The sequence below is a fragment of the Nanorana parkeri genome, unplaced genomic scaffold (genome assembly GCF_000935625.1).
Source record: "Nanorana parkeri isolate BGI_ZX_2015 unplaced genomic scaffold, ASM93562v1 scaffold989, whole genome shotgun sequence".
Lineage (NCBI taxonomy): Eukaryota > Metazoa > Chordata > Amphibia > Anura > Dicroglossidae > Nanorana > Nanorana parkeri.
Window position 1 is genome coordinate 382,763 of NW_017307257.1, and position 22,008 is coordinate 404,770.

Sequence of the window (22,008 nt, forward strand, 5' to 3'; positions counted from 1 at the left end):
GCCATTTAAAAATGAAAGGGAGCAAAATAAGTGATTATGTTAAAAATGATTTTATTGATATTTTATCGATGACTGAGAACTCTCCACCAATTGTATTTCAGAGCCAGCTGCTCAACTGCGAAAAAGCGCCGCAGGGCTATGACGACAAACACTGCCGGTGCAATGACATCCTCCCTCCCACTCGTGTTTCCTGTGAGCTAAATGTCTCCAACCACAAAATTGAAACAGGGAAGTCAAATCCAACGCGCGGAGGGGGGCGGGGACTAGCTGAAATTATTTTACGCTTTCAAAACAAAATCATCTATCAAAGCGTAATGTATTTCACGTTAGATTAATTATTCTACATGTGTATGAAATGAGCGTGCAGAAGACGGATAAAAAGCTAATGTACTTGTAAATTACAAACACTGAATCTATTCGCTGGCACAGGCACACAACATGATATTTCAGGTTTTGTCTTTTTGCCATTTAAAAATGAAAGGGAGCAAAATAAGTGATTATGTTAAAAATGATTTTATTGATATTTTATCGATGACTGAGAACTCTCCACCAATTGTATTTCAGAGCCAGCTGCTCAACTGCGAAAAAGCGCCGCAGGGCTATGACGACAAACACTGCCGGTGCAATGACATCCTCCCTCCCACTCGTGTTTCCTGTGAGCTAAATGTCTCCAACCACAAAATTGAAACAGGGAAGTCAAATCCAACGCGCGGAGGGGGGCGGGGACTAGCTGAAATTATTTTACGCTTTCAAAACAAAATCATCTATCAAAGCGTAATGTATTTCACGTTAGATTAATTATTCTACATGTGTATGAAATGAGCGTGCAGAAGACGGATAAAAAGCTAATGTCGCTCATGGATTATATTCGGCCACCCCTCTGTAGCGTGTGGTACCTTCCAAGCGGCCCGGGACCGGCAGCCGACTGTGAGCGGAGCGTGGGGGGCGTGGCCTGGCGCTCTGACGTGTAACAATGGATCCCGTGCTATACATTATAGCTGCTGTACTTCTCGCTGTACTGCTGATCTTCGCTGCCAAGATCCGGGGGCAGACGGAGCAAGGTGAGCGGGGTCCTAGTGCCACCATGTGCTGGGCTGTCAGGACTTGTGTGGAGGGAGAAGAGTGGGTGCAGAGGTGTGGGGGGAGGGGCTCTGTACACATGTGCCTGGCAGGTGTGGGGCGGGGCTTCTGCACACACATTTGCCTGGCTGGGAGGAGGACAAGGGAGCTCTGTATTACTCATTCTCATTATATTGCATATAGAGATTTGTAGAGTCACCACTAGAGGGAGCTCTGTATTAGACTCATCATCATTATATTACATATAGAGATGTGTAGAGTCACCACTAGAGGGAGCTCTGTATTACACTCATCGTCATTATATTATATATAGAGATGTGTAGAGTCACCACTAGAGGGCGCTCTGTATTACACTCCTCATCCTCATTATATTACATATAGAGATGTGTAGAGTCACCACTAGAGGGCGCTCTGTATTACACTCCTCATCCTCATTATATTACATATAGAGATGTGTAGAGTCACCACTAGAGGGCGCTCTGTATTACACTCCTCATCCTCATTATATTACATATAGAGATGTGTAGAGTCACCACTAGAGGGCGCTCTGTATTACACTCCTCATCCTCATTATATTACATATAGAGATGTGTAGAGTCACCACTAGAGGGCGCTCTGTATTACACTCCTCATCCTCATTATATTACATATAGAGATGTGTAGAGTCACCACTAGAGGGCGCTCTGTATTACACTCCTCATCCTCATTATATTACATATAGAGATGTGTAGAGTCACCACTAGAGGGCGCTCTGTATTACACTCCTCATCCTCATTATATTACATATAGAGATGTGTAGAGTCACCACTAGAGGGCGCTCTGTATTACACTCCTCATCCTCATTATATTACATATAGAGATGTGTAGAGTCACCACTAGAGGGCGCTCTGTATTACACTCCTCATCCTCATTATATTACATATAGAGATGTGTAGAGTCACCACTAGAGGGCGCTCTGTATTACACTCCATCATTATATTACATATAGATATTTGTAGAGTCACCACTAGAGGGCGCTCTGTATTGCACTCCTCACTATATTACATATAGAGATTTGTAGAGTCACCACTAGAGGGCGCTCTGTATTACACTCATCATCATTATATTACATAGAGATTTGTAGAGTCACCACTAGAGGGCGCTCTGTATTACACTCCATCATTATATTATATATAGAGATTTGTAGAGTCACCACTAGGGGGAGCTCTGTATTACACTCATCATCATTGCATTAAAGAAGAACTCCGGTTTCAAATTATTATTGACCCTTGCAGTGCTGGGGTAGCCCCATTGCAAGGGTTAATAAAATGAGCTCTACAAATGCTCCGATGCCTAGCCCAATACTTCCAGTATCATGAAGCCGGGCAGGGTTTCATTACAAGCTGCCAGGCTTCCTGATTGGCTGGAAAGCCGACTTCATGCTCCCTCGCCACCAGGTGACGAAGGAGCATGGGAACGGCTTCCCTTCTAATCGGGAAGCCGGGTGGCGAGTCTTTACACAGCGCCTGGCTTCCTTTTAATGAGACTAATGGGAGACTAGACCAGTCACCCTGCACAAGGAGAGAGAGCAGCAGTGAGCGGTCTTTATTACAGGAGGGGGCGGAGACATGACCAGTCACCCTGCACAAGGAGAGAGAGCAGCAGTGAGTGGTCTTTATTACAGGAGGGGGTGGAGACATGACCAGTCACCCTGCACAAGGAGAGAGAGCAGCAATGATCGGTCTGCATTGCAGGAAGCTCCAACGTTTGCTCAGATCTGAAGCAATATAAAAAGCTCACCTAGATTTCAGGAAGTAGTCACATGACTCTTGTGAGAGGACAATATTTACTGATCCCCGGAATTCAGCTTTAACAATGTTACTTCTTTCCTTCAGTGTATCAGAGGAATGGTTTGGTCCGGTGTGGTGCGCTAGAGAATCCCGTACATAGCCTTTCCTCATGCCTTGATCTTTGTGAGCCTTTGGAGCAGGGGCGGGTAACTGCGGCCCTCCAGTCCCATGACTCCCAGAGACATGTTGGGATTTGTAGTTAAATCACAGCTGAAGGGTCGGAGTTGCCCTCCCTCCCGCCTTGGAGGGTAGTTATAGAATAAACCTGCATAGTGGTGTTCTTGTATTAGTGACAGGTGCACTTTATTGTTCTGTCTTGTATTCCGTTGCAGCTGACCGGGAGCACCAGCAGAATGTGGCGGTGGCGGCGGCGCCCAGACCGCGTATCCAGCCGGAGGAGCGGGGCGATGGGATGCCGCGAAGAAGGATGAACAGGGGCATGATGGCCCAGAGGCAAGCCCGCCGTATGGAGGAGGAGAGAGAAGGTATCACATGACTAGTGACCGGTCCGCATGGCGTTCTATTAACCCTTTCCCTGCCACCGATGCATGTCATATAGTCGGGGGCAGAGCCGGCGTGTACACAAACTAGTCTTCACTATTACTTCCATGACAAACCCGGCTGCCGGCTTTGTCATGGAAGTAATTTGGGCACCCAGCTGCGGAAGGTGCGGACTACTCCCACCACTCCTACCACCACCCCCACCGTGTGTCCTAGCCTTACCTATCCCTTCTGGGTGCCCGGGGACCTCCATGGCGGGTGTCAGGATGAAGAGCGGCTCTGATCACTTCCGGTTTCGGCGCTGACATGCCACGGGAAGCTGATCGAGCACTTCAGCAGATTGCAGGGGTGGCATATGGAGTCTAATAGACCCCTGATGTCTCCTTTAAAGAGAACCTGTCACCTGCACTATGCTGTCGCCCCCTTGTGATAGCAATAAAGTAGAGCTGCAACAGTTAATCGCAACAGTTAATCGATGGAAAACGTTGTCAACGTTTGCCATCGTCGATTAGTCCGCTATCGATAGGTTAGCCTGTTCGGGGCCCCACACATGACCCATCGTGTCCGGCGGGCGCGGCGTGTGACGGCGCAGAAGCCACGCCCACCGCACACGCCGCTGCTCCTCTCCTCGCAGTGAGCTCCCTCACTCGCCGCACTCTTGGTGTGACTGGGCCCCTCCCCGCTGCACGACACGACTCCCCAACGCACGACCCGACTCCTTCCCTGCCATACAGACTCGCCGCTTCTCCTCCCTGCAAGCCGCATCTCCCCGCCTCCCAGACTTGCCGCGGCCCGCCCATTCACGATGGGCACAATGAAGGAAGAGCAGGCATATGGGGGAAGGCAGCTGCCAGACAGGCCCACAAGCTGCTCGGGTAAGCCTGCATTCCCCCCCACCCCCACATGGTGCTGTATTAATGTATTGCTGGTGTAGTGGGATTTGTAGTCCTCTATAGCTGATGGTACATTGTGCTGTATATGTACCATCAGCTATAGAGGACTACAAATCCCAGCAATACATTATACACTGTATGCATAATGTATTGCTGGCATTTGTTGTATTCCTATATAGCTGGTGGTATTCTGCATTGCGCCGTATAATCATTATACACCGGCTACAGAGGACTACAAATCCCAGCAATAGAACATTATAGTATAATGGACTATTGCTGTGATTTGCTGCATTCCTCTGTAGCTGCTGGTAATCTACATTGCGCCGCTGTATAATGTTCTATATTGCACACCACACTTTTTTTTATTTCCACTGCTCCAAGCTTGCTCCTGTGATGGACTACAATCTCAATACAAACTAGTAGTCCTATCACTGGAGCCATTTTTTGTAATCCGATTAATCGAACTTAATAATCGGCTAACTAATCGATTATGAAAATAATCGTTAGCTGCAGCCCTACAATAAAGTTAAGCGTATGCCCAGGCAAAACTTTTTTCTTAGGTTTTGGATAGAGCGGCGAATCATTTCCTGTCCTGTTTTTACTGCTGTGCATGGCTCCAAGAGATTTACCTTCACTTCCTGTCCAGTTGACAATGTTTTACCAGACAGGAAGTGAGGGTAACTCTCCAACAACTTCATAGAAATAAAAATGTTTTTCCTAATCGAGAAGGGGAACCCCTGTCAGATGTGTATTTTTTTTTTGTGTGCCTCCCCGCTGCAGATTTTTCCCTCACTTCCTGTCTGGTCAAACCGATGTCAGCAGGACAGGAAGTGAGGGAAAATCTCTCGGAGCCATGCACAGCAGTAAAAACAGGACAGTTGATCTAATGGTTCACCGCTCTAGCCAATCCAATCCATCAACAAGTCTGTCTTATTGAGCAGCCTAAAAGGGGTGATATTCCTTTCCACAGAGCCCCCCCACCCCCGCGTACACACACATAGGAGCGCAAAGGCGCAAGCTGCGTGCGCCTTGTGTACAAAATCAACACATCAGGTGTATTAGGTGTCGCTGTGCATGCCGGCGCAATGATTCTAGGGCAGGTGTGGGCAACCTCTGCACTCCATCTGTAATGAAACTACAAATTCCATCATCCTTCTGCCTCTAGTAGTCATGCCGACGGCTGTCAGAGTCTGGCAGTGTCTTATGGGACCTGTAGTTCCACAATAGCTGGGGTGCCGAGGTTGCCTACCCCAGTTCTAGGGCTATTATAAACTGATGACTTTAACCCTTTTGCTGCTGCCAATGTATGTCATACGTCAATAGCAGCAGACCCCCCTCCCCCCCTGTAAGTGCTCTGTGAGCAGACTCCTGAGCCATATACATGTGTAAAGCTGACTGCCGCCCAATCACATCCACCAGCTGAAACACATGCGAGATAAAAAAATTGCAACTGCCGCCATTTAATTTTCCAGGGCAGGGGTGGGCAGCTCCAGCTGTGCTTTAACTACAAATCCCAACATGCCTCTGCCAGTCCTGCCTGTAACTAGTCTTGCAATGCCTCATGGGACTTGTAGTTTTACAACAGCCGGAGGAGTTGACCACCCCTCTCTGCTTTCAGGAAATATATAATTCTGCGTGAGGTTAAAAGAGAACTATGGGGTAACCTTTTCATCCCATAGTTCTCTTTAGGGTAACAGGAGGACATACACGAACCTCCTCCCATGACCCAAAGCTCAGTAAATAGCGAGCTATATACTGAGAGCGGTTTCGTCACCAGGGGGGTGCGGCCCGCACCCGGGTGACACCATCGGAGTCATTGACAGTCATTTTGGTGTCACCCCCTCTGAAAAGTCGGGCACTCGGTCATGGACCTTATCCCGACGGGTAAACATCCCCTCCTATCTCTGCCAATGTCCATCACCAAGATGGCCGCCAACAGGTGTCACCAAGATGGCTGCGCATGCGCCATGACATCATCACGCACGTGATGACGTCACGCACATGTGTAATGACGTAACGGCAGGTTTCACCCGGTATCCGCTTCGGGTGACACCCGGCCTCAGGAAGCCCCTGACTGAGAGCGCCGCATCTGGCACGGATCCTGACAATACTGTCAAGATCCACCCAGCTGGCTGATGGGCGGAGCCAGCTGTCAATCTAGAGGCAGAGCCAACTGTGCCCGCCCCCTCCGTCCGTTCGTCCACTCAGCGCTGGAGGATCGGAGAGGGGAAGGGGGGGAACCCTGCGGGGAGTGGTGACTGACAGTCACGGCTCTCTGCAGGGAGATGATCGAGTGACGGTAAGTGTTCGCTCACCTCCTGATTGATAGAGCCGACTCTAACTAGGAGGATGAGTGGAAATCGCTCACCTCACAGTTCTCCTTTAAGTAATCTTCAGGCCTAAAATGTGCATTTTGACATCGAAAGGGTTAAAGTGTTGCCTACGGACAATTTTAAGTGCCGGAGTTCTTTGCTGCTTCACAAACTCTTACAAATTGAAGGCTTGGCCTGTTTCTTATCGTTACTCCCACAACCTCGTCTCTTTATTAATTTATATGCATTTTTTCAGAAATTCTGTGTTTGATAAACAGTTGCGCCGATATCGTGCTACCACCATTTTATTCTTCCTCGTCTCTGCTTTCAGGAAACGTGGGGGGAATTTATCAAAACTGGAGCAAACAGAATCCGGAGCAGTTGCCCATGGCAACCAATCAGCATCTCTCTTCAGGTTGCTCCGGGAAGATTTGAAAATGAGAGGGAAAAGCTGATTGGCTGCAGTGCAAATCTGCTCCAGATTGTGTCTGCTCCAGTTTTGATAAATTCCCCACCATATTATTTTGGGGGTTTATTTTGGTCAGGTCTAGGTTCAGCAATGTTATGTGCCCAAAAAATGAGGTCAGCTGTCTACCTGAATATACTGAATGATCAGGTTTTTCCAGCAATGGATTTTTTCTTCCCTGATGGCACATTGAGCATATTCCAAGATGACAATGTCAGGATTCATCGGGCTCAGATTGTGAAAGAGTGGCTCAGGGAGCATGAGACATCATCGTCACACATGGATTGGCCACCACAGACTCCAGACCTTAACCCCACTGAGAATCTTTGGCATGTGCTGGAGAAGACTTTACACAGTGCTCCGACTCTCCCATCATCACTACAAGATCTTGGTGAAAATTGAGTGCAACTCTGGATGGAAATAAATGTTGCGACATTGCGTAAGATTATGGAAAACGATGCCACGGCGAATGCGTCAAAAGCTGAAGGTGGTTCAATGAAATGTTACAGTGTGTAACTTTTTTTTTGGGGGGGCCAGGCTATGTAGGATGGGTGTGCATGGGTCATGTCATCCTCACAGCCCTTTTCTGAACCACCATTTTATTCTTCCTCGTCTCTGCTTTCAGGAAACGTGGGGGGAATTTATCAAAACTGGAGCAAACAGAATCCGGAGCAGTTGCCCATGGCAACCAATCAGCATCTCTCTTCAGGTTGCTCCGGGAAGATTTGAAAATGAGAGGGAAAAGCTGATTGGCTGCAGTGCAAATCTGCTCCAGATTGTGTCTGCTCCAGTTTTGATAAATTCCCCACCATATTATTTTGGGGGTTTATTTTGGTCAGGTCTAGGTTCAGCAATGTTATGTGCCCAAAAAATGAGGTCAGCTGTCTACCTGAATATACTGAATGATCAGGTTTTTCCAGCAATGGATTTTTTCTTCCCTGATGGCACATTGAGCATATTCCAAGATGACAATGTCAGGATTCATCGGGCTCAGATTGTGAAAGAGTGGCTCAGGGAGCATGAGACATCATCGTCACACATGGATTGGCCACCACAGACTCCAGACCTTAACCCCACTGAGAATCTTTGGCATGTGCTGGAGAAGACTTTACACAGTGCTCCGACTCTCCCATCATCACTACAAGATCTTGGTGAAAATTGAGTGCAACTCTGGATGGAAATAAATGTTGCGACATTGCGTAAGATTATGGAAAACGATGCCACGGCGAATGCGTCAAAAGCTGAAGGTGGTTCAATGAAATGTTACAGTGTGTAACTTTTTTTTTGGGGGGGCCAGGCTATGTAGGATGGGTGTGCATGGGTCATGTCATCCTCACAGCCCTTTTCTGGCTAGAGAATCCTCTGGGTTGCCTTGATGAGGAGACTGCACAAGACTCCTTGTAGGATGCTCTCAGTCAACAGTAATCAAAATCACCAGAACCCAGTCTCACCAGAATCCAGTACTGAGGCACGGCCTAGTGACTAAATGACAATATAACAAGTTTTAAAATAGAAAATATCTACACTGAGTGGCCAGATTATTATGACCACCCCATCAGTACTTCGTTGGGCCACGAGATGACTTTGTTGGGCCGCCTCGTGACTCCACGAGATGTTAAAGGCGATGCGAGGAATCTGACACTGCACCGTTGCCCTTCTGTTGTCTTGCACCAGTCTTGCCCCTCCCCCGTTCTGCCCTAACATTGACTAGTCGCTGACGGCCACAATTCGCACGTTCAGACCCAGATTTTCGGCTGACAGTCCCGTCTTTAAACACTTTAACAATGAGCCCCTCTTGAACATTTAACCAATTCTGCTGTTTTGCTGATACTCGCGCCAACAATCATCCCACGTTCAAAGGCTGTTAAATCGCGTTGTTTCCCCGTATCTTCACAAAAAATCACTTCTACTGTCGTGGCAAACAACCTGCTTCCCTATTTATAATGGTCTGGCCCTCTAGCAACTTCAGCGCGAAATTATAGCTAATTTGCCTACAAACGTCAGGTGGTCATAATAATCTGGCCACTCAGTGTATAGTCTTCAGGGATCATCTAGTCACTCTCTTGTATACTGTTCAGCTTTAGTCGTGCTTTAGCTTTCACAGAACCCTACTGCCTGGTTTTCTCCAGCTCGATAGTCTTAGTAGATCTGGATTTCTGAAAAAAAAAACTTACCACAGGTAAAGGTCTTTCATATTTTCAAACCTTTCCATTGATAGGAAGCAACCTCTCCATCCGTAGATGTACACAGAGCCATACTATAAGAATTCCAGACTATGAAAAAAAATAAAGTTGCCTATTAGTATTATTCCCAGGACCCAAACGAGTTGCTAAGGTGTCACATAACACCATAGACAGGTCAGATACATACACTATATCGCCAAAAGTATTGGGACAGCCCTCCAAATCATTGGATTCAGATGTTCTGTGAAATTTCCTTGCTACTAAATATTCCGCAGTCACCTGTTAGCGGTATAATAACAAAGTGGAAGCAACTGGGAACACCAGCAACTCAGCCACAAAGTGGTAGGCCACGTAAAATGATGGAGCGGGGTCAGCGTCGCCAACTGTCTGCAGAGTCAATAGCTACAGACCTCCAAACTTCGTGTGGCCTTCAGATTGGCACAACAACAGTGCGTAGAGAGCTTCATGGAATGGGTTTCCATGGCTGAGCAGCTGCATCCAAGCCTTACATCACCAAGTGCAATGCAAAGCGTGGGATGCCGTGGTGTAAAGCACGCCGCCACTGGACTCTAGAGAAGTGGAGACGTGTTCCCTGGAGTGACCAATCACGCTTCTCTGGCAATGTACGATTTATATTGCCAAAAGTATTGGGACACCTGTCTCTACACGCACATGAACTCTAATGGCGTCTTAGTCCGTAGGGTTCAGTATTGGGTTGGCTCCGCCCCCCGGGCAGCTATAACAGCTTCAACTCTTCTGGGAAGGCGTCCACAAGGTTTAGGAGTGTGTCTATGGGAATGTTGGACCATTTGTGAGGTCAGGTACTGATGTTGAACAAGATGGCCGGGCTCGCATTCTCCGCTCTAATTTATCCCAAAGGTGTTCTATCGGGTTTAGGTCAGGACTCTGTGCAGGCCAGTCAAGTTCCTCCACCTCAAAGTCGCTCACCCATGTCTTTTATGGACCTTGCTTTGTGCACTGGTGGGCAGTCATGTTGGAACAGGAAGGGGCGATCCCCAAACTGTTCCCACAAAGTTGGGAGCATGACATTGTCCAAAATGTCTTGGTGTGCTGATGCCTTAAGAGTTCCCTTCACTGGAACTAAGGGGCCAAGCCCAACCCCTGAGAAACACCCACGCCATAATCCCCCTCCACCAAACTTTACACTTGGCACAATGCAGTCAGGCAATTACCGTTCTCCTTTCAACCGCCAAACCCAGACCCGTACATAGAGGAAGCTCTCTAAGTTGGCCTGGTAGCATTGCACAATGCAGAAAGACAGCCTTCCTCAACCTTTTTTTTTCTCCAGAGGATCCCTTGAAATAATTTTTTAGGTCTAGTTGAACCCCTGCACTTCATTTGGCAACAGTAAGAAAAATGGCACCTTGCGTTGGTAGTCAGTGAGAAGAATGCCCTTCTTACAGACAGCTAAAAAGATCATTGGTGTCATGCTGCGTGCTCTGCCATAAGATCATTGCCCCAGAACTATGTAAGCACCATGAGATGCCAGGTCAATGAGCCACAGCTCAAGGAAACCCTAGAAACCTCTTGAAGAACTGTCTTTGAGTGCCTACAGTAGAGGCTTATTGGCTTAGCGGACTGTCCATCCTGTTGTTTGTCCTGCTGTGAACAGAATTACATAAGCTAATAAATAGATAGTACTGTGTAAAAATATATTTTAACTTTTAAAAAAAAATATAAGGCCTTGTTCACACCCAATGCAGAGCAGATCTGCTCAGGTTTCTGTACACGCAGTGCAGTGGGTTGTGCCGCGTTTTTGATGTGTTCCGGGCCGTTTTTAGTTTAACATGGGCTTTCAGTGCGTTCCAGGCATTTGCATGCGTTCCAGAGCAGGTCCAGAGCAGGTAAAATAGGGCCTGCTGCAGTTTTTTCACCTGCTCTGGAAACTGCACGCTGCAATGTGAACTGGAGCTAAAAATACCATTGGAATACATTGGACGCAGTTTTGATCCGGTCTGCAACTGCTCTGCTCTGCACCTGCTCCGCGCTTGGTGTGAACAAGGATTGGATAAAGAGATGTCACCAGCACACCAGTATGACAGACAAGGCCTCAAGGTGGTGGAAGGGACCCGTCATGCCCAACGACTACAGGCTGCCTGTGGAAAATTATAGGAGGAAGCAGATACCAGACCAGTCACCCTGCACAAGGAGAGAGAGAGCAGTAGTGATTGGTCTTTATTACAGGAGGGAGCGGAGACCAGACCAGCCACCCTGCACAAGGAGAGAGATCAGCAGTGAGCAGTCTTTATAGCAGTGCCCATGCACAGAGGCAAAGTTATATACTAGATTACTGCACAGATTTAGAAGAAATATACAAAGGAATCCAAGATTCAAGGAAGAATACACAGGACTCTTGTATATAGACAATATTTGCTTATCATGGAGTTCATCTGTAAGGAATTTTCTTATGAATGCCCAACTGGTTTGTGTTCTTATGTCTTCATATTCTTCTTGAATTTAATGTTGCATCACTATAACTACTTTATTATCTGGGTAGTTTGACTACCTGTAGATTACAGGCCACTGTGGCCTGCTAATTATTATTATTATTATTATACAGGATTTATATAGCGCCAACAGTTTGTTCAGCGCTTTACAATATAAGGAAGACATTACAATCACAATACAATTCAAGACAAGATGGTAAGGAGGGCTTCTTAATCTTGTTAGCCCTTCCTTATCAGTGACTTCTTTATCCCTAGTCATTGTGAGGACACAGGGCCTTCAGCACATAGACCAGAGGATGAGAATGGCGTGTCATCATGGTGGTAATCAGAGTGTAACATTTTCCACCTAAGTGTGTCTCGCTGCACCCTACTGAGATATTGGCCAGGAAGTGACATTTACAATCTCGAGGGGATCTGCAGATGGCTTACAATTCTCTCTGATAGTGAAAGGGTAAATTCTCGAAATGACTCACCGGCGCTCACTATCGCCATATTATGTGCTGATGTTTTGCTTTTCACTAAGAAAGTGACATTTTCTTGGAATCTTAGTGCATCTGCTGGGCTCAAAACATGCTGTCAACCAAGAAATATCGAAACTCAGTAAAAAAATAAATATTGAAAAAGCGTAAAAACATGTAAAGGCAAACCCCACCCAAATTTAAAGGAATCAATTTATTTTATATGTGTTTTACTGAAGTTTTGCTAAATTTACCTGCAAACTATATTGAGGAGAATTCATTGAAAGTGGAGCAGACAACCATTCAGCTTCTCTCTTTCATTTTCAAATATTGACTGAAGAGAGAAGCTGATTGGTTGTCATGCACAGATGCTCCAGATTTTGTCTACTACAGTTTTGATCAATTCCCCCTCATTGTGTGTAATTATCAGCAGTTCTCCTTTTTGTTCCCATCATCCGCTGCACACCGGTGATATCTGGGGCGTCTGCCCATAGTGATAAAAATGAGGAGAAAAGCCATTTGACTGAAACCTGTTTATCTGCATTGTGCAATCACAGGCTGCCCAACAGAGTTTGAGGTGGCTCTCCAACAGAGTTTGAGGTGGGGGTACTTACTGGCTCTCCAATAAAGTAGTTTGGGGTGGGGTACTCACTTTCTCCCCAACAGAGTTTGAGGTGGGGGTACTCACTGGCTCTCCAACAGAGTTTGAGGTGAGGGTACTCGCTAGCTCTCCAACAGAGTTTGAGGTGGGGTACTCACTGGCTCTTCGGTACTCACTTTCTCTCCAACAGAGTTTGAGGTGGGGGTACTCACTGGCTCTCCAGCAGAGTTTGAGGTGGGGTACTCACTGGCTCTTCGACAAAGTTTGAGGTGGGTGCACTCAGGCTTTCCAACAGAGTTTGGGGTGGGGATACTCACGGGCTCTTCAACATAGTTTTAGGTGGGTGCACTCATAGGCTTCCAACAGAGTTTGGGGTGGGAGTACTCACTGGCCCTCCAACAGACTTTGGGGTGGGGGGTACTCGCTGGCCCTCCAACTTTGTTTGAGGTGGGTGTACTCACTGGCTCTCCAAACATTGTTTGAGGTGGGGGTAAACTACGACTGAAACCTGTTTATCTGCATTGTGCAATCACAGGCTGCCCAACAGAGTTTGAGGTGGGCATACTAACCGGCTCTCCAACAGAGTTTGAGGTGGGGGTACTTACTGGCTCTCCAATAAAGTAGTTTGGGGTGGGGTACTCACTTTCTCCCCAACAGAGTTTGAGGTGTGTGTACTCACTTGTTCTCCAACAGAGTTTAAGGTGGGGGGTACTCGCTGGCCCTCCAACTTTGTTTGAGGTGGGTGTACTCACTGCCTCTCCAAACATTGTTTGAGGTGGGGGTACCTCCTGGCTCTCCACAAAAGTTTGGGGTGGGGCTAGTCACAGGCTCTCCAACAGAGTTTGAGGTGATGTTTTACGGGCTCCCTGCAACCCTCTTGCTCCCCCACTGTTCTCCATTCGATAATTTATATTTCCTTACAAAAGTTTACAACTAAATACTGTAGGAGATGTTTGCAGTCCCTTTTCTCTGGTATTAATGATTGTAAATTTATAATTTTTCTATTAAATTACAAAGTGCCATAAAATGTTTCTGTAATGAAATAAGTGTGACCCAAGTTATGTAGACATAGTGCAGCCCCCTCGCTTCGATCCACTGTTTGACATGCCTGACATACAGTATACATTTTCAGGTGATCTGAGCATGCATGTCTGTTACGGCATGCAGTTGGATCATGCTTGGCCATCAGATGACTCATTGATATCATTGACTAGGCATGCCACTGGAACATTAAACAAAAAGTGAACTATTTGCCCAATAGGCATACCAATTTTTCTTTTCAGTTCGTTTGGGTGTTTTCCTGAACTTGTGTTGGAGTAGTTATATGTAAATGCGGCTTACTGGTCCTTCTTTTTTTTTTTCTTCATGCTTTATTCTGTTGTATGACTGAGCCGTAGTAACTCTTAGACCTGTGTGGGCAGTGTATTGTGGAAATAATGATCATCTGTCTTGGCTGAGAATAGGTGTATGAAAGGTTTCAATGGTATAAATACTCGTTGATTCACAGTCGGGATGTAAATGACTTGACTGTGAATCTGTGTTTGGCTGTGGCTTCCTACGTAGAGAACAAAGTGGACAACTAATAATCGGAGTCGGTAGACCAGTGACGAGTGGCAAAACTGATTTTGCTTCGCAGGAAAGATCGTCTCTCGATCACGTGGGTGACGAGTTCTATTTTGGGGGTTTTGTTGAGTTGTTCTTAAAAAGTGATGAGTAGATTCCTCTCTGTACCTGCTAATACGCGCAATTTATCTTTTCCATATGCTTTTGACGTGTTTTCCTCCACCTCCTAAAAACGTATTTTTCTGTCATGGCACCCATTAAAAGGTTATTAAACCCTTGCATGTTTTTGCATATATCTACGGGTAGACAGCAGTAGATATATGCAAAACTATTTAAAAAAAAAAAAAAACTCTTTCAAAGGGTTAATACTTACCTGTGTCTCCGCCGCTCGCTCCCGTCCGAACATCTGAACATTTTCTCGGGTGACCGCAAAGGATCTTGGGGCGGGCTCATGCGCAGTTCAGATGTTCGGCCGGGAGACGAGGAGAGACACAAGGTAAGTCTATGGAGCAGTGTGCACCCCCATGCAGACATCTTGGGACATTAAGGAAAAGAGGAGTCAGCGCTGGATCGGCATCTGAAAACTACAGGCAAGAAGATGATCGGATTAAAAGGCATCATTTAAGGTAAGTCCTTACACAAACATTGGGGGGGGGGCGGGGGAGGATTTGCCTTTAATGTCACTTTAACTTTTCCATTTCCAGAGCTGTTTTTTTTTTGCACTAGTGTTATAAACCGCATTTTAGGCCTGAAAATTACTTAAAGTGACATTAAAGTCAATTTTTTCCCCTCCCCCAATGTTAATGTTAGCACTTACCTTAAATTATATCTCTTAATCCGATCTTCTTCTTTCCTGTCGTTTTCATCTGTCCCTCCAGCACTGCGGCAGGTCTCCGATCCAGCGCTGACTCCTCTGTCCTTGCTGGCACTTCCTGTCTGCATGCGGGTGCACGCGTCCGTAGACTTACCTTGTGTCTCTCCTCGCCTCCCGGCCAAAAATGCGAACTGCGCATGCGCCCGCCCAAATATGCTTTGCGGCCGCCCGAGGATCTTCACATTTTCGGACGGGAGCACGCGGGGAAGACACAGGTGAGTATTAGCCTCTGTTAAAGCCTTTTTTTTTCTTTTTTTTACACTTTCGCATATATCTACTGTTTGCTAACAGTAGATCTATGCAAAAAAAACAGAGGCTTTAATTATCCTTTAAGCTTCCCCCAAGAATTGTATATTTCCTGAAAGCGGAGACCTTGTAGAACAAAATGGTGGTGGCAGTTGCAGAATGTATGTTGCATGATATTAGCACAGCTCCTTATCAGACCCAAAAATTCAGTAATAAATACACTTAAGTTAATTAAACACAATATAATACCCATTTGTTATGAAAAATATAACAGATGAGGTTGTGCCGAGTAAATTGATACCAGACATGCCAAATTTAAAAACCTGTGAAATGGCGAAAAAATACGGTACCCCAAATTGTCCATAGGCGACGCTTTAAAAGCCTGTACAGGTCATCAGTTTAGAATTATCCATGAATATTGGCACTATAATTATTTCCCTTTATTCTGGGGCACACAGCAATACCCAACATGTGTGCTGCAATTGTGGTTTTCTTGCGTAGGCGCACCCAAAGCATGTTTGCGTTAAAATGTGGGTGTTCACGGGGATGGGGGACTTTAAAAACCTTTACATTTTTATTTTATTTAACTTTTTTATTTTTTTAGCTTCTCTAGGCGGGGAGTGACAGCTCAGAAACTGGAGGTGATGCAATCAGCATCGCTTCCAGTTTCATTCAGCGGGAAAGAGATCGGCGAACGAACGTTCGCCGCTCTCCTCGCTACCCACCGACACCCGCAGCAGGCAGTAAAGCTTGGAAGCAAGGCAAAGGGGTGTCAGGCGGGGTGGGAGGGTACACATTCACCAGCCCCTGGAAGCAATTAGGTGGCTTTACAGCCATCAGAATTGCTTCCAGTGTAATGCCGACAATCAGCTTTACACATGTAAACAGCCTGTTTACAGGGGCCCGCTGCTGCCAACATATGGCATACGTTGGTGGCTAAAAGTATGCAAAATCTCAATGCACCTCAGTCTAAAAAGTAAGAAAAAAAAATGTAAATGTGAAAAACGACATGTGGTCCCTCTGAGATCCATACCAGACTCTTATCCTAGATGGGGGCCTGGTATGGATTTTTAAGGGGGGCTCAATGCAAAAACACAAAAGTAGGGGTACCCCTTTCACATTGGGAGTCTTCTTAACATCAGAGCCCCCCTTTCACATATCTCCCTTTTACATTAGAGTCCCCACTCCATAGTAGGAGAACCCTTCATATCGGAAGCCCCTTCATATTTTAGTCCTCAATCCCACCTTTACATAAGAGTCCTCTCATCACGCTTGGGAGGCAAAGCTTGGGCAGCATGGCAGAGCATGCCTGGATGGAGGCAAAACTCTAAACTGATGATTATATACACTGTACTGCTGTGTTGTATACACTACCTGTCCATTTGTCTGTATACTGGGCTTGTCTTTGAGCATGAAGACACATGCGAGGAGCAGACAGAGTGTGGGTGGAGAACATGTGCTCTCAGTTTCACCACAGGTGGGTGGCCTGCTGGGTTGTGGAGCTTATCTCCTTCACTACAGCACATAAAATACCACCAAACATGATCACACTTAATTCTTTCATCGTGTGAACTTGTTTTCACAATTTGTTTTTTTACACCGGCCTTGAGCACACAGGAATTGTCTGGCCTGACCTGGAGGTCATACCGACCACAATATTTAGTCTGTGCTTTTTATAAGACCAGTGTTGATATCAAGCATTCTTTGGGTGGACCTGAACTCATAATTGAAGATCTGCTGAAAAATAGTGGTGCACTTTATGTACTTAGGCCAGGGGTGGATGATTTGATATGAAATTCAGGGTCCAGTCTGTCCAATCCAGGAACCAGTAGGATTTTTTTAGGAGCCACCTCTACTGACAACTAGACAAAACCTCAAATGTTAGACGCCAACTGCAATTTTTAATGTGCACTGGCTACTTGGCCCCTGGGATTTGTCCAGCCCTGGGTTAGGCACTTCTGCTGTGTGGCCTCATAGCTATGTACAACCCGAATTCCAAAAAAGTTGGGACGCTGAGTAAAATCTAAAATAAAAGCAGAATGCAATGATCTGCAAATCTCATAAACTCATTTATTTTTTATTCACAATAGAAAACATATCAAATGTTTAAACTGAACAAATTAACCATTTTAGGGAAAAAATAAGGCCATTTTGAAATTGATGGCAGCAACACGTCTCAAAAAATTTGGGACAGGGCAACAAAAAGCTGGCAAAGTAAGTGGTACTAACAAGGAAGAGCTGGGAGAATATTTTGCAATTAATGAGGTTAATTGGCAACAGGTCAGTAACATGATTGACTCTCTAAGATGCTCCTTCCATACCCTGACAGAGTGTCTCAGAAGATCAGACGGGCAGAGGTTCACCACTTTGCATCTAACAATTGTAGAACAATTTCAGAATAATGTTCCTCAATGTAAAATTGTAAAGACTTTAAATATATCATCATATACACAACATAATATCATCAAAAGATTCTGAGAATCTGGAGAAATCTCTGTGCGCAAAGGACAAGGCTGAAACGCAATATTGGATGCCCATGATCATTGGGCCCTCGGAGGGCACTGCATTGAAAGCAGGCATGAATCTGTGATGGACATCACTGCATAGGCTCAGAAATACTTCCAAAAATCACTGCCTGTGAACACATTTCACCGTGCCATCCAAAAATGCCTGGTAAAGCTCTATCATGCAAACAAGAAACCATATCTAAATATGATCCAGAAACGCAGCCATCTTCTCTGGGCCAAACCTAATTTAAACCTCATTTAAAATGCTCTGTTGCAAAGTGGAAAATTGTGGTCAGACGAATGGAAATTTGACATTCTTTTTCGTAACTATGGGTGCCGCGTCCTCCAGGCTAAACAGGAGAGGGACCTTCTGGCTTGTTTTTAGTGCTTAGTTCAAAAGCCTGCATCTCTGATGGTATGGGGGTGCATATGGAATGGGCAGCTTGCACATCTGGAACAGCTCCATCAATGCTGAAAGATATATCCAGGTTTTAGAGCAATATATGCTCCCATCCAGACGTCTTTTTCAGGGAAGGCCTTGCATATTTCAGCAGGACAATGATAAACCGCATTAGATGAAGGGCTTTATAGTAGAAGAGTCCGGGTGCTTAACTGGCCTGCCTGCAGTCCAGACCTCTCACCAATTGAAAATATTTGGTGCATCTTGAAACATAAAATATGACAAAGAAGACCCAGGACTGTTGGAATCCTATATCAGGCAAGAATAGGACAACATTCCTGTCCCAAAACTCCAGCAACTGGTCTCCTCAGTTCCCAGACATAAGAGTGTGATGTTAAAAGAAGAGGGGATGCTAGACCGTGGTAAACATGGCCATGTTCCAACTTTTTTGAGACGTGTTGCTGCCACCAATTTTAAAATGACCTAATTGTTTTCTTAAAATGGTTCATTTTCTCAGTTTAAACATGTGATATGTTTTTTTATTTTCTGTTGTGAATATAATGTAAGTTTATGAGATTTATAGATCATTGCATTATGTTTTTTATATAGATTTTACACAGTATCCCAACCTTTTTGGAATTGGGGTTATAGTTACCATGTGAGATCATCTAAGGCTCATGAGTCTGATAAAATTTGGTGATGTCACTGTGCCGCTCGCTGTTCTTGCTGGATAGGAAGCTGTAGCTGATGTACGAATACATGGCCTACAAATGACTGATCATCAGACTACACGTAACCTGTGTTCATGCATACTTCGTGGGAATTGCTTTTGTGAAAAGACATATTAGACCCTATAAACGAGTATGAATGGTCCTTATATCCACCAGCCACCAAATGAGACGCCTGCTTAGCAAAGTTTGTAAAGGATGTTGGGGTGGGGCCTCTAACTCCGCACAAGATGGCAATGTTAACACTCCCGCTTCCTTTCTCATCGCCAATAGGAGGCTTCCATTGCCAGGGGTAAGTGACATTACCCTTCTGCCACCCTATTGATAATCCAAGAAGTGATAGGAAGAGCAGAACTAACTCTCGCTTCCTGTTTTTTTTTAATTTTATTTTACAATAATCATGTGATTGGTAAATGTGTGTATTTATGGATAACCCTTTTTTATATATGATTTCATTTTTTTTTGTAGCTGTGGTGGAGGAGGAGCAGGATGAAGATTCCCAGGAAACCCAGGCTCTTGGCAAGATTGGCGCTAAGAAACAGAAGAAGTTGGAAGAGAAGCAAGCTAGAAAAGCCCAACGAGAGGTGAGAAAATCTCCGCTTGACCAGTAACAGGGACTCTTTCCCCCCCCCCCCACTGGGGAATGGGAACTGATAGATCAAATCCCCCCCACCAAAAAATGGTGCTTAGGTTCTGCAGGGGCAATGGCCCTTTTAATCACCCAGTAGTTGCCCAGGAGATCGCCACACAAGAATTTGCAAAACTCCACCCCAGCCATGCTCCTCAGTGTCTCACAAAGTAAAGACGTAGATGGAAACTATAATGATTTGGGTTCAACTTTGTTTTATGTTTTTGATGAGTTTGTAAGTTACTAAACTGTTACACCTGTGCGTCATATTGGTACGCATGTTTACATAAGAGGGCAGATATGAAGCAGTAAATGTGACATACACCAAATATTCACTAAAGGCGAATCTTTCTGGTGCATGTGCTTTAAATTCTAGGGGATGATTAACCAACTGTGAATGTTTGGGGAATGCCACATATAAATATGCCCTTGTGTGTGTTTGTGGGTACTGTGTGTGTGTATTTGTGTTTTTGCGGATCTCTATAAATTTAGTCAGTTATTGGAAGTGTAAAACCATATAACGCTATTGAGTGTGCTTATGATGCTCACTTTTTATTTGTATGACTTAACCTTGGGCCCTTTTCTCCCTAAATCCCCTGGAGTGCCAAAGCATTTTTACGGCAAAGCTTTGGTTCTGCTTATTATGTTTTTTAGGTTTTGTAGTCTACCCTAATGTACTATATACAGTACATATATAACCTATAACCCCAAAAACTGCATTTTCTTGTGTAAGTTTTCCCAACGTTTACATTGTGAGAACTGAGATTCCCTGGGTAAAAGATTATCACAGCCTTTCTAAAGCAGGGTTCCATGGAACGCTAGGTTTTCTATAGAGGTTCTTAGGGGTTCCTTGGGTAGTGAGCAGTGACAGGTGGATCTCCTTTCTGACTTGTGTCCAGCACCAATGCCACTCCACAGTGCCAGCAGCATGGGGCCAGCGGAACTTCTCCTTTTGGTTTCTCAACTACATAACCACTGGCACCAGTGATCATGTTAGCGGTTTGTAAGGGTAACATTTCTCCCACTGACCACCAATGTAAGGAGCGTTCATTCCACTGACCTCCAAAGTAAGGCTCATTCTTCCCAATGACCACCAAAATAAGGCTCCTTCTCCCCACTGACCTCCAGAGTAAGGCTCATTCTTTCCACTGACCACCAACGTAAGGCTCTTTCCCCCCACTGGCCACTAAATTATGGGGGAGCCACACTGACCACAAGTATAAAATGGCATGATTTCCACTGGCCATGAGTATGGTGGGGCTAATGTCCCGTGAGCTCTGGATATAGTAAATACTGGCAGGGGTTCCCTGAGACCTGAACATTATTCCAAGGTTTTCTCCATGGTAAAAAAGGTTGAGAGACTGCATTAGAAATGTGGCATTCCAATAGCTTATCAGGCATATCCTTTTTGTATTTGTGCTTTAGTAAAATATTCCCTTTGGTCTCCATAGGCTGAGGAAGCTGAGCGTCAGGAAAGGAAGAAAGTGGAGGTGAAGCGTGAAGAAGAGAGGCGCAAAGATGATGAACGGCTCAGGATGGAAGAAGAGAAAGAGGTGAATTTTTTTGTTCTCTGTCTTATGTCTAACAGTTATTTGTTCCTTGTAGCGCAGGGATGGATAATACAATATGAACTCCAAATACAGAGGACCCCGCAGGATGCGTAAAACGACAGCTTTAATCTCTTTACATTTTTAGATATACACACAACGGAGATCAGTCTATTATAATCTTGTCCTGGTTCCTTTGCATAATTTTATAGTCCTATATGAACATGGGGGTGGCAGCCATCATTTCTCATTAAATGCAGTCTCTGCTTTTAGTAGTTCTGCTTGGTGTTTGTGCTTTGTTCATTTTTTTTTACCTGCAGATTTTTCAGACAGGGCTGTCAGCTTGAACACCAGCATTCTCTGCAGTCTCTAAACAATGGTGGTGGAGAACCTGTAATCTTTGACTTTCGGCTAAATGAGAAAGCTTGGGGGCAGTTTCCTTTTGTTGTTTGTTTGTTTGTTTGTCTTTTTTAATTTTTATTCATGGCAAGAAAAGAACACTTTCTTTTATTCAAAACTATACTTCATCCGCTCCGCCTGCTCCTGCTTACGACTCAGCCCAGATAGAACGGGACTGCACCTGGATAAATTGCAGTCAGTGTGCCTGAAACAGGACAATTTAACCCCTTCCACTTTGCAGCATTGTTAGTGAGTCCCCCTTGGGGACCCCCTCAGTCCCAAATAGCAGATCACAGACTTGTTTGAAGTGTTTGGCCAGCTCTTA

At 45.3% G+C, this 22,008-nt stretch overlaps 1 protein-coding gene across 1 annotated transcript in view; it reads left to right on the forward strand.

Moving 5' to 3' along the window:
- The first annotated feature begins 927 nt into the window (after positions 1–927).
- The window catches only part of DDRGK1 (DDRGK domain containing 1), a 62,967-nt gene continuing 41,886 nt past the window's right edge, over positions 928–22,008 (forward strand). The window contains exons 1-4 of the mRNA XM_018566934.1: positions 928–1,061; positions 3,242–3,394; positions 19,578–19,693; positions 21,189–21,290. Of these exons, the coding sequence (XP_018422436.1) occupies positions 974–1,061; positions 3,242–3,394; positions 19,578–19,693; positions 21,189–21,290 (459 nt within the window). The 5' untranslated portion in view covers positions 928–973. The remainder of the gene's footprint in view (positions 1,062–3,241; positions 3,395–19,577; positions 19,694–21,188; positions 21,291–22,008) is intronic.